General features: G+C 43.2%; 1 protein-coding gene across 1 annotated transcript in view; it reads right to left on the bottom strand.

The window, feature by feature from the left end:
- Positions 1–12,043, bottom strand: part of Atg10 (autophagy related 10) — a 250,450-nt gene that overhangs the window by 226,532 nt on the left and 11,875 nt on the right. Inside the window, exon 2 of the mRNA XM_051172593.1 lies at positions 10,938–11,054. Within this exon, the coding sequence (XP_051028550.1) occupies positions 10,938–11,042 (105 nt within the window). The 5' untranslated portion in view covers positions 11,043–11,054. The remainder of the gene's footprint in view (positions 1–10,937; positions 11,055–12,043) is intronic.

Here is a 12,043-nt window from a genome sequence, read left to right as displayed (position 1 = left end):
AGGAAAAACAAAAAGGTAGGGCAGTCTTAGAACCTGCCTAGGCTTGGAAGGTGCTTTCCAGTCCTCAGCACATACATGGGAAAGGCGGAGGCCTTGCTGGACATAGCGGGGCCTGCCTGTGAGCCCAGCGCGCATGAGCATGAAGCAGAAAGAAAGCAGAGTGAGAGCAGCCTGGAGTATGTACCAGGATCCTGTCCCCAGAAAAGTCGGAAGGAAGCTTTAATCTTACACATTTTAAACCATGTGTCATCACTGGAAAGACGACCCATATTATAAAATAAGACATACCATGCCATTAAATAGGCCTTATTCAACTAAGTATGAGAATTTGCACTCAACTGTGCTTGCACAATTGAGATTTGGCCACCTACAAAGCAGGAGGCAAACTCTGTACCAGCAGCAAAGCCTCCTAGATTAAAGAATTTCACCCTGCAGGAAGATCTTTAAGATCTTTAAGCAAGAAAGTAAACAACTCAAAATTTATTCAGGAAGGCCCTGAAACTGACCAGATTTACTAGGCCCCACCAGAGTGAGCCATCACTGCTGAGAGTCTTCCTCGGATGCAATGAAGCTGAGCTGCAAAGAAGACTGTGGGACGGGACCAGCAACCTGGAAGCAGCAGGAAGCAGCCGAGTGGCCCAGAAGAGGGTTAGCACAGCTGAGCCCTCTGCAAAGGCTGCTCCCCAACCTGCTGAGATGTCTAGAGGTCATGCGCTGTGATCCAGGTTTGCCAGCTTTTGTGAGCTGTCACCCATACTGAGATGGGTGTTGACAATGTATCTGTCTTTGATTCATTTCTGCTCCTGTAAGTAGCCCTTGCCCATACTCCTGTAAGTGACCCCAACAAAGCTCAATGCTTCACCAACTGGACTGTGATGGTACCGATACTGTGGTCTGTCGTGAGAGCCCTATCTAGGAGGAGTAGGCGTCTGTGTTGAGTCTCCCCAGGAAAAGTTCTGTCACACAACACTAGCCTCATGATGGCTTACAAAACAAAGATGAAGCTGGGTGGCACATGCTTTTAATCCCAGCACTCAGGGAGGCAGAGGCAGGCAGATCGCTGTGTGTTCAAAGCCAGCCTGGACTACAAATGGAGTCTAGGACAGCCAAGGCTCCACAGAGAAACCCTGACTTGAAAAAGCAAACCAACCCAACCAAACAAACAAATGAACTATCATACTAAGAGGAGTATTATAGTTAGCTGTTGTGATAGTCTGATTATAAATTAGTAAATTCACACACACACACACACACACACACACACACACACATCCTAGACTTGCCAACCCCACGAAAAGACAACCTTCCAACAGAACTTTTGAACTGCAGACTGTAACCTACCCAGTGAGTTCGACCATCACTACAATTAACTGTGAGTTCTCATTTCGTAAACTGGCATAATTACTAGCATTATTTAAATTTTAATTTATAAATTTGCAAAGCATTATAGCTTTCATTTCTCATACTCTGGGTGATCATGGTGTTGAAAAGTATATAATCCACAAGTGATACAACCAGTGCTTCTAAAAATGATTACTAAAGCCTTGTATATGCTTAGGAAACAAATCATAGCATAGCACTCAATAAATTATGAACACAAAATCTAGTGCAACTGACTAGGATTACAAATTTATCACAAACTATAGCACACACCTCCAAGTAAATTTTTCTCCTAATCTCCAAAGATAATTGTTTTTTTTTTATCCAGTCTAGGTTTGAGAGATATAAGTGCAATATACTTAATCATTATCAGTGACATTTTGAGCCAGAAATATTTCATTAAGTAACAGTGAATGATTAAACAAATATATCTATGTTCACAATCCCCAGGAAAGGAACATTGTTAGTAAGAGGATATATAAACCCAGAGAACAAACTAGGATAAAAATTAAGTACTGCAAACTAACACATGCTTTTTGCTTTGGTGGTTGTGGTGGCGGTTTGGTTTGGTGTGGCCTTTGAAACAAGATCTCATGGTACAGCTAAGGCTTCCCTCAAAATTGTGGGATTTATACATGGAAAACGTTATTTAAAGATGTATTTGATTTTTAGTTATGTGTATGTACATGTATCTATGTGTGTATGTGGGCGGGCGTATATGCAGGTAGATGTGAGTACCCACAGAGTCCAGAAGAGGGCATCAGAGCCCCTGAGCTGGGGTTACAGACAGCTATGAGTCACCTGACCTGGGTGTTGGGAACCAAATTCTGACCCTGTGGAAGGATATCTAGCACCCTTAGCCTGAGTCATTTCTTGAATCCCTTGGGAAATATTTTTAAGCCTCTTTAATAATGTACTTCATAAACAAAAGAGCTACAATCTCTTTTTTTAAAAAGCCCTATATATTCAAGATGCCAGCACATAACAGAGACCCACCACAAAGGCTCTTGGCACCTCACTTCCTCATAAAATTCCATATCAAAATTTATAGGAATAAAAGATTTGAAGATATTACACAAAATTAAAGGAGCCAGCCGCTGAAAGAAAGATGTGGTTTTAGTCCACATGGCACATGAGGTGCCTGTGACGGTGCCTCCTGACTTCCAGAGGGACAGGAGTGAGGTGATGCTTAGGCAGAGCATCAGGAACAAGAGGAGCATGGCCACGCACCAGTGTAAACGAACCCAACATCACTGAACTGCGCATCTAAAATGACTAAACTAGTAAACTTCATATTACATGTATTTTGCCACAATTTTTAACATAAGTAAATAAATTTATAAAAAACACCATTTTTTAATTTGTGACTCTTTAAGTGCTTTCACTTATTTTAATATACGACAATAAGTAAATTTTCAGAGTTCGCTTGGAAAAGCTATCATATGAAGGCAGCATGGGGCGGGGAGTGGACAAAGCCAAGTTAATTGAGTTGAGATATATTACGTCATTTCTTATATAAAACAGATGCTTTGAAACACTGTGTTTCAGGCTGTGAGTTGATAATTGTGGGAGCCAGGTGATAGGTACACAGAAATTCATTATACAATTCTCTCTAGTGTTATATGCTGGAATTTTTCATAATAAGACATTAAAAATAAAGATAGCTGTGCAAATAAATGAGGTATGAAACTCAGCAGGGCAGAAAGAGTGATGGGAGGGGCCATGGCAGGCTCTGTGCTCAGATCATATTGACAGATAGTATGGAGTACTTTACCATCTATTTTAAAATCATGACTTGGATACAGATAGCGAAACAGTGAAGGATTTAAAGAAAAGCAATGCACATTACTCAGAGACAAAAGTGCCTACGAAAAACAAATTGTAAAGCAGTTTAAATTTATACTCAGTTAAATTTAAATTTTTTACTTAGTTATTTTTCAAAAGAGGAAGTTTTTTGCTTTGTTTTGTTTTGTCTTCACTGTTGTATTGAGACACAGTATTACTCTATAACCCATACTGTCCTGAAGTCACTCTATAGCCCAGGCTATCCGAATCTCACTATAGCCCAGGCTGCCTTGAATGTCAGTCTATAGCCCAGGCTGTCCTGACTCTCACTCTATAGCCCAGGCTATGCTGAATCTCACTCTATAGCCAAAGCTATGCTGAATCTCACTGTAACCCAGGCTGTCCTGAATCTCACTATAGCCCAGGCTGTCCTGAATCTTACTCTATAGCCCAGGCTGTCCTAATCTCACTATAATCCAGGCTAACCTTGAACTCATAGCAATCTATCTACCTTTAACCTCCCACATATCGAGATAATACCATACCTAGCCATTTTTTACTTTACATAAATTAAGACACAAGCTTTGTAATTACTAGCTCATAAGTTATAATGGAGATAATGAAAATATTTCTGATGTGCTGCTAAGTGTCTTTTGAAATATAATCAAGCAGTTTTGACTAAGAAGACAGTGATTAATGAGGGGGAAAGTTCTGCAATTCTTCTTCAATAAAACATAACACACAAAGCCAGGCATGCTAGTACATGCCACTAATGCCAGCCCTTTGGATGTGGAGACAGAGGCTCAGGAGTTCAAGGTCATCCTTAGTTAACAAGCAAGTTTAAGGCCATATTGGATTACATGAAATTCTGCCTCAAAAACAAAATAAAGAATAACATAAAAACTAGCTAAAATTAATTATGTAACATTTAGGAGGTGGGCATCGTGGTGCACGCCTTTAATCCCAGCACTTGGGAGGCAGAAGCAGGTGGATCTCTGTGAGTTTGAGGCCAGCGTGGTCTACTAAGTAAATCCAGGAAAGCCAAGTTTACACAGAGGAAACCCTATCTCAAAAAAGCAAAAATAAATTTAAAAATTAAAGTTTAACCTTAAGAAAGTAGGAGATTTTTATTTCAATGTCTGAATGTCCAGTTTCTACACTATGATAAGAGAAACTTTCAAATGTGTGGAAATTATTTTATCAGTATTCTGTGAAAAATAGATTTATAGAAATAAGATATTAATAATAAGAGCAAAACAAGAACCCAAGTTCAGGTCCCCAGAACCACAGAAAAACCTGAGAGCAGCAGCTTAGGCCTGGAATCCGACCACTGGGGCGGAAGCAACAAGATGTCCCTGAGGCTGGCAGCCAGGCAGTCCAGCCGAACCGAAGCAGGCAGCACAGGCAGTAAACAGCTTAGCAACCATGACTTACTGGGTTAGGCTGTGCGCGCCCTACTCTTCCAATGATGCACTGGGCAGTGTGGGTTCTTCTGTGTGTACCATGTATACACACACACACACACACACACACACACACACAGAGCGAGGATCTCCCGTGTGTACCATTCACACACGCACAGACACATACACAGTGAGGACTCTCTGTGTGTACCATGCACACACATACACACAGCAAAGATTCTCCCGAGTGTGCCATTCACGCATACGTGCACACATACACACACACACACACACACACACACACACACACACACACACACACCTCCAACAATATGTTCCCAGAGTGGCATCCCCATCCACACTGAGCTGCATGCATACCCTACTTCAACCCATACAAGAAGTTGCTGTTGCCTAGAGCACTGATCAAACACAGTTTCCAGTCACTCATACCTCACACACACCTGGGTAGAGAGGCAGGGGGCTGAGCTGGCCTCGACTTGGCCTGGGTGCACGCTCAGTGAGGAAAACTGTCCCCTTTCAGTGAACTTTTAGGGAGAATCTTTCATTTACCATTTCATGCTTATGCACAATAGGACATGTGCGTGATTAAAATTCAGTGCATTATGGGAAAAGACATATCAGCAAGCAAAGGCTTACATCAAAATGGAGAAGCACCCGAACACTCCTTAGCAACCACACTCCTGTGGCTTCCATTAAAGAGAGCACCAGGCAGTACCTGGAGCTCTGGAGCACCCTCATTTGTCTTGCTTACTTCAACTACCATCACACTTTAAATAATGGGCCAAGAACCAGGAAACACCTAGCCCAGAACCTCACTGCTGCTAATAAAATCAACAAATTTGTCGATCTCCATAATTAAGGAGAGACTGTATCTCAAAAATTGTGATAAGGAATCATTGAGAAACACACTGAACATCAACCTCTGGCCTGCACAATACACACATACACACACACACACACACACACACACACACACACACACACACAAATAAAACATGTGTGAACAAACACCTTTACAGCAAATACAGTCATCAAGTGGAAAAGTCTAGAAGGAGACTTGGAGTGTACTTTTTGGAGGTTGTTTTTCCGGTGTGGACACCTTGTGCATTGGTAGGCAGGATGATTTCCCTGAGCTTTGTCTCCAGCCTACTGTGATATTTCATTTTCAAATACATACTTAAGAGTCCATGAGTGCACAAAAGTAGAACTGAGATTCTTGGCACCTCTGTCGAGAGAATGCTAAGGAAGTTTTCATACGGTACTCGGCTTTATTGACTGCAGGAAGAGCACAGTGGCCCTGAGTGAAGACGCTTGCCCGCGTGTTTTATGATTCACCATAATAAACATCATTAACCAGGTGGTATTCAGGAGAACAGCAATGGCTCGTGTCGTGGCTTCTATTGGGTTTCTTAATACACAAAAGGACCTAACTCTGAAAGCCGCAAAGGCTAAAGTGCAAGAGAACATTAAACGTGAGTGTGAAGACAGCGGGAAACCAATAGTCAAAACTTCAGTGGAAAGGGGCTTCAACTGAAGTTTGTTAGCTTAGGACTATTACTTCAAAACAGTGTGTAAGATCAGAGACACTGAAGCTGTGTGTACAATGTCTACACTTGGAGCACTCCCCACCCCAACCCGGCCCTCCTTTGTGTGCCTGCAAGCACGTGCACGCTGTCTGCTCAGACAGCACTCCTCTATTGCTAGCCACTGGCTTTTGTTGTTGTTGTTGTTGTTTTGGAGCAGGGTCTCTCACGCTACCTGGTAATTCACTGAGATTCGGAATCCTTTCACAATACTTTGTTTTCTAACATTGACAATTTTTTATTTCTTTTTCTGTTTCTGGGAATCAGAAGAAAGAATAGAAGGAAGTAAACTGTAGAGTGGACAAGGGGACTGTAAAAGTAATGGAGGGAGCCACAGTGTGGACGGCCTGCTAAGCAAACAGCTTCTACTCTGTTACTCTGGGATAATACAGAGTTCCAACTGAAGACAAAGCAAAACATGCAGGAACTAGGACCTACCCAAAGAGACTTTGTAACAATGGCGGACCTTGTCAAATAAGTTATGGGACAGCACGCAAGCAACTAAAATGGATCTGGTGAGGAGCTATCCAGCCCTGAGCCAGTGTAGAGACAGCACAGGACCCTTCGCTGTGCACATCAGCTGCTCTCGCTGAGGCAGGACAGCTGAGAAACCAAACAGGTTACTCAGACACCAGAACTCCTGCGCTGCCTACCCACAGACCACCTGGATGCCTCTCGAAGGTCTGGTTTGATCTTTGCAGTGTTTTAAATCAGCATCTTTAAATCAGTTACCAACATTTAACAACTCAGAAACTTCTATATTCAGGAGTTTTTACTTTTCATGAACTATCAAAAGATCCGAGAGTCCAGACAACCGGGGCAACCGCTCACCATGGGCCAGCCTTGTTTGCCACTCTGCTTCCTCCCTGAAGGTCTGTTCCCTGCACATGACCACCCTGGTCTCTACAGGTTTACATTTACAGACACTAACTTGAGGCAATCTGGACTTTCTCAGGTGTGTTGTGTTGTGTTGTGTTGATATCTAAGGGTTTATCCCACAACAGGAAATGCCCTTAATTAGAGACATAACTCCCACTCTAGCGGGTAGGGAGCTTTCCAAACTCAGCAGCCAGAAGGACAGTAAACATGAAATTAGACTTAGCCATACTGTTTCAGAGCCCGACCAGTAACAAAATCAAATCTAAAAAAACGAAAACAAAAACGGACTCTTCTTCAGGCCTTCGTTTACAGCTACTGTGGAGACATTTCTGGCAGAACTGACACCCCTCCTGAAGGCTCCTGGGACCCTCGTGTGACACACAGCGGCATACAGGCCTGCCGCCAATATCTCTCCCATGCTAACAGTGTTATCACCCTGGTACCAGCTCACATGGGGGTAGGGGCAGGGAGAGGAGGGGAGAGCTGGGTATGACAAAACATGCCTGTGATCGCAGCACTTGGGAGTCAGAAGGATCAGAAGTTGAACGCTTTGTTCAACAGGCTCCGTTACATGAAGAATTGAAAACCAATGGGGACTACACAAGTCCCTGGCTCAAAAACACAACAAAATAAAAAGGAAAGGGCAAAGGGTAAAGGGCAACTTCCCAAGCAATCTGCAAGGGGCTATCAGCCAAAAGAGGCCATGGGGCTTATTTGCTCCCTCACTAGAAGACCTGGCGCTTACCTTATGTTTTTCATTATTGGGGTATTCCTGAAAGTTCTAGTTCTTCAAAAGTACTATGAAACTTAGTGTACTTTAGTCTTTAAACATGGATTGTAGCTATCCAACCCATAGTGTGTGAGAATGGTTAGAAATGTGTTGAAAATAATCATAATTGTGAAATCTCTGAGAATCTCCAGGAACACTGATTTATTGTCCCTGATTCTCAAAAAGTAGCACGGAGGGAAGCTGCGAGCACTGGGAACTTGCTTTTTTTCATGTTGTGTTGCAATTCTAAAATGTATTGTTGCTAAATAAAACTTACTTTTATAAAAGAGGGTAAGTCAGAAATCTGTACTTGAACTTCAGTGTCTAGCACCAAGAGATGTAGAAAAGGAAGGAAGGAAGGGAGGGAGGGTGGGAGGGAGGGAAGGGGAAGAACTGGAGAGGGAAGGAGGGAAGAGAGGGAGGGTGGGAGGGAAGGAATGGAGGGAGGGTGGGAAGGAGGGTGGGAGGGAGGGAAGGGGAAGAATTGGAGAGGGAAGGGGGAAGGGTAAAGAGGGAGGGAGGGAGGGAAGGGAGGGAGGGTGGGAGGGAGGGAAGGAGAAAGAATGAGAGGCAGTCTTAGACCATTCAGTATCAGAGCCATCAACATTACAATCAAGGCAAGGGCAGGAGCTTTTAGGATTATTAGCATGTTCCTACTCAACGCTGAAAACAATTGAGGAATATCACAAAGAATGCAGTAAAAGCACAGTGAAGTTGTAAGAGTAACACACAAAAACAGCAATAATATGAATGAAAAGCCAAACATAATAATAAGCAAAATTATAAACTACCTAAGAATGAAACTAATAAAATTAATAGAAGTACAGATAAAGTCAGCTGTCCTGTTCAGGTGGCTGTGGGTTTATAGGTCACTGTTCTGTGCTTCCTGCCTACAATCCTGGCTCGAGGGGACCAGGCAGGAGGAGTGTTGTGAATTCAAGGCTCAGTGTGGAATCAGGCTGCACCACCAAGCAAGCCCTGTGGCACACTGTGGAGTCACCAGGAGGAGAGGAGATCTGAAAACACCCGAGTCCCCAGGAGCCCTCAGAGCCTGGTTCAGAGAAGTGAGACCATGGGCCTAGTCAGGACCTGCATCTCCCTGCTCAGTTCTAAGTCCTGGAACCAGGTCCAGATGTTCAGGCTTCCCAGGTACACACCAGAAGCTGAACCAGAATGCAGAGGTACGAGCCCACGCCACTCATGAATCAACTGAAATGTCAGAAGGGGACAGCCTGCTCTCTAAAAAGGACTTCAGGCAACTCTCAAGAAAGCTTTTATCAGAGAATGTCACCAATTGTATGTATGGAAAATAAAAGAGTGCACGAGGCTTTTACATTATTTTGGAATAGAATCAAAAGGAAAAACATTCTGTAAAATCTTTATGTTATCAAGAAATTCCCAGCCAGGTGTGGTGGTGCACGGCTTTAATGCCAGCACTCTCAGAGGCAGAGGATCTCTGTGAGTTCAAGACCAGCCTGATCTACAGAGTGAGTTCCAGGACAGCCAGGGCTACACAAAGAAACCCTGTCTCAAAAACAAAAAAACAAAAACAAAAAACAAAATAAAAGAAGAGGAAAAAGGAGGAAGAGGAGGAAGAGGAAGAAAAGGAGGAGGAGGAAGAGGAGGATGGAGAGGAGGAAAAGGAGGAGGGAGAGGAGGGAGAGGAGGAGGAAGAGGAGGAAGGGAAGGAAAAGGAGGAGGAAGAGGAAGAGGAGGAGGAAGAGGAGGAAAAGGAGGAGGAAGGGAAAGAAAAGGAGGAGAAAGAGAAGGAAGAGGAGGAGGAAGAAGAGGAGGAGGAGGAAGGGAAGGAAAGGGAGGAGAAAGAGGAGGAAGAAGAGGAGGAGGAGGAAGGGAAGGAAAAGGAAGAGGAAGAGGAAGAGGAGGAAGAAGAGGAAGAGGATGAGAAAGAGGAAGAAGAGGAAGAGGATGAGAAAGAGGAAGAAGAGGAAGAGGATGAGAAAGAGGAAGAAGAGGAAGAGGAGGAGGAGAAAGAGGAGGGGGAGGAGGAGGAGGGGGAGGAGGAGGAGGGGAAGGAGGAGGGGGAGGAGAAGGAGGGAATCCCCTTACTGCTTCAGAGTCTTCCAGTGCTGGCCTTTGCCGTGAGTTCAGGACTACCATTACTCTCTAGAACAGCCTTCCTAATGCTGCGACCCTTTACTACAGTTTCTCAAGTCGTGTTCACCCTCCACCATAAAATTATTTCTTTGCTACTTCATAGTAATTTTGCTACTGTTGTGAATCGTAATGTGAATATCTGGTGTGCGAACTCCAAAGGGGTCAAGATCCGCATGTTAAAAACCACTGCTCTAGACAAAATTAGTGTCCTAAGAAAATGAGAGTGTGAAGCCGGGCGTGGTGGTGCACGCCGATAATCCCAGCACTCAGGAGGCAGAGGCAGGTAGATCTCTGTGAGTTCCAAGCCAGCCTGATCTACAAAGCAAGTCCATGACAGCCAAGGCTACACAGAGAAGCCCTGTCTCAAGAAAACCAAGAAAAAAGAAAAAGCAATAGAAAAAGTGTAGCTAGGTATGGTGGTACAAGCCTGCAATCCCAGTACTTAGGAGGTAGAGGCAGGAACGAATATTCAATATTATCTTTGATAACATATACAGTTCAAGGTCAGACCCTATCTCAAAACTGATAGAATATTTCTAATATAAATAAGTGGTTTGAAGCACCAGAGAAACATCTGTTTGCATAGCAACAATTAATACCATAAGGGGCCTTATCTATAAACTCATGAAGTCACCTAAGGACTTTTCTAGATAATACTTCATTAGCCAAATAATTATGAGTTTATACAGTTGGAATAGTAAAATGGTCATATTTTAAAGAATGCTTTAAAATTTATTCCTTTTTTTTAAATCAACCCCAGTTTTATCTACCTTACTACCAATTACTGAGGTTTTTATACAACAGAGATAAGTAACCCTCCACTGATGAAGGAAATCGGAACCCCTGTGGCAGCCAGGTGTGGTGGCGGATGCCTGTGACTAGTCACATAGGGGACAGAGTGGAAGGGCTGCTGTAAGGTTACATAGAAAGCACCAGGCTAGCTACACTATAAGACTCCATCTCAAAACACAAAAACAAGGGACTGCTTTGTTCTGTTCTCACCTGGGCTGTTCTCCACTCCCAGCCATCGCCTATGTGTTGTGAATGTCTGATGAACTCTGCACAATAATGTTGGAAGCTTTTTTCTCCAAAGAACTCATCTTCCATGTTAAGAGAGAACTGCAAGGAAAATAAATAAATAACAATTAAACAAGCAGCAGCAGCAGCTCCCACCTAAGCTACCCAGAGCTGGACAAGGCAATGACACTCATCTGCAGGGTCACTCACGAGAGTTTTTCTCTTTCCATACTCTCACTCTGTCCTCATTTGTTTTCAGACAACATGAAAACCTAAAAGCCTATACTTAGAATATTCACCCTACGGAGTCTTCTTTGTTTAATTTTTAGTTATTTGAGAGGGATTTGTGCTGATTTTTCTTTTTGAATTACTGGGCACCGGCCCCAGGGCCTCCTACAAGCACCCTACAAATTGACAGATCATTCGACCAAACATTCTGGCCTGTTTGCTTGTTTTTATAATGACAAGGGTGGTGTTGAATGCAGTGCAGTTCTCACTGTGAGTTCTATCTAATTCTAAGATAGTGTCCTGAAAGATGCTCCTCAGAACACTTGTGCTTCCTACCTCAGCTCATACGGTGATGTGCTGCAGATTCCTGGATTCCAGCTGCCCTTCACACTTCATTAGAAGGGTCAACTCCCCAGCAAATGCTGTTGCAAAGCTTGAAATTGCTTTGCAAGGTATAAAGTTAATTAATTACTACTAGATCAAACTCACAAATGTGACATACCAAGAAATACTCATGTATTTGTGGTAGAAAACTGTTCAAAACATAAAATATTGTTTACAGAAAGAATTTTTTTTAATTTTTTATTAATTTATTCTTGTTACATCTCAATGGTTATCCCATCCCTTGTATCCTCCCATTCTTCCCTCCCTCCCACTTTCCCATTATTCCCCTCCCCTATGACTGTGACTGAGGGGGACCTCCTCCCCCTGTATATGCTCATAGGGTATCAAGTCTCTTCTTGGTAGCCTGCTATCCTTCCTCTGAGAGCCACCATGTCTCCCCTTCCAGGGGACACGGACAAATATTTTAGCTCATAAGAAAAATGCCAGATCATATACTTGAGAACTCTCAATGCAAGAAG

Source organism: Acomys russatus, chromosome 30 (genome assembly GCF_903995435.1).
Source record: "Acomys russatus chromosome 30, mAcoRus1.1, whole genome shotgun sequence".
In the NCBI taxonomy this organism is placed as follows: domain Eukaryota; kingdom Metazoa; phylum Chordata; class Mammalia; order Rodentia; family Muridae; genus Acomys; species Acomys russatus.
Note: the sequence above shows the minus strand (reverse complement) of the source record. Positions and strands in the feature narration are given on the sequence as shown.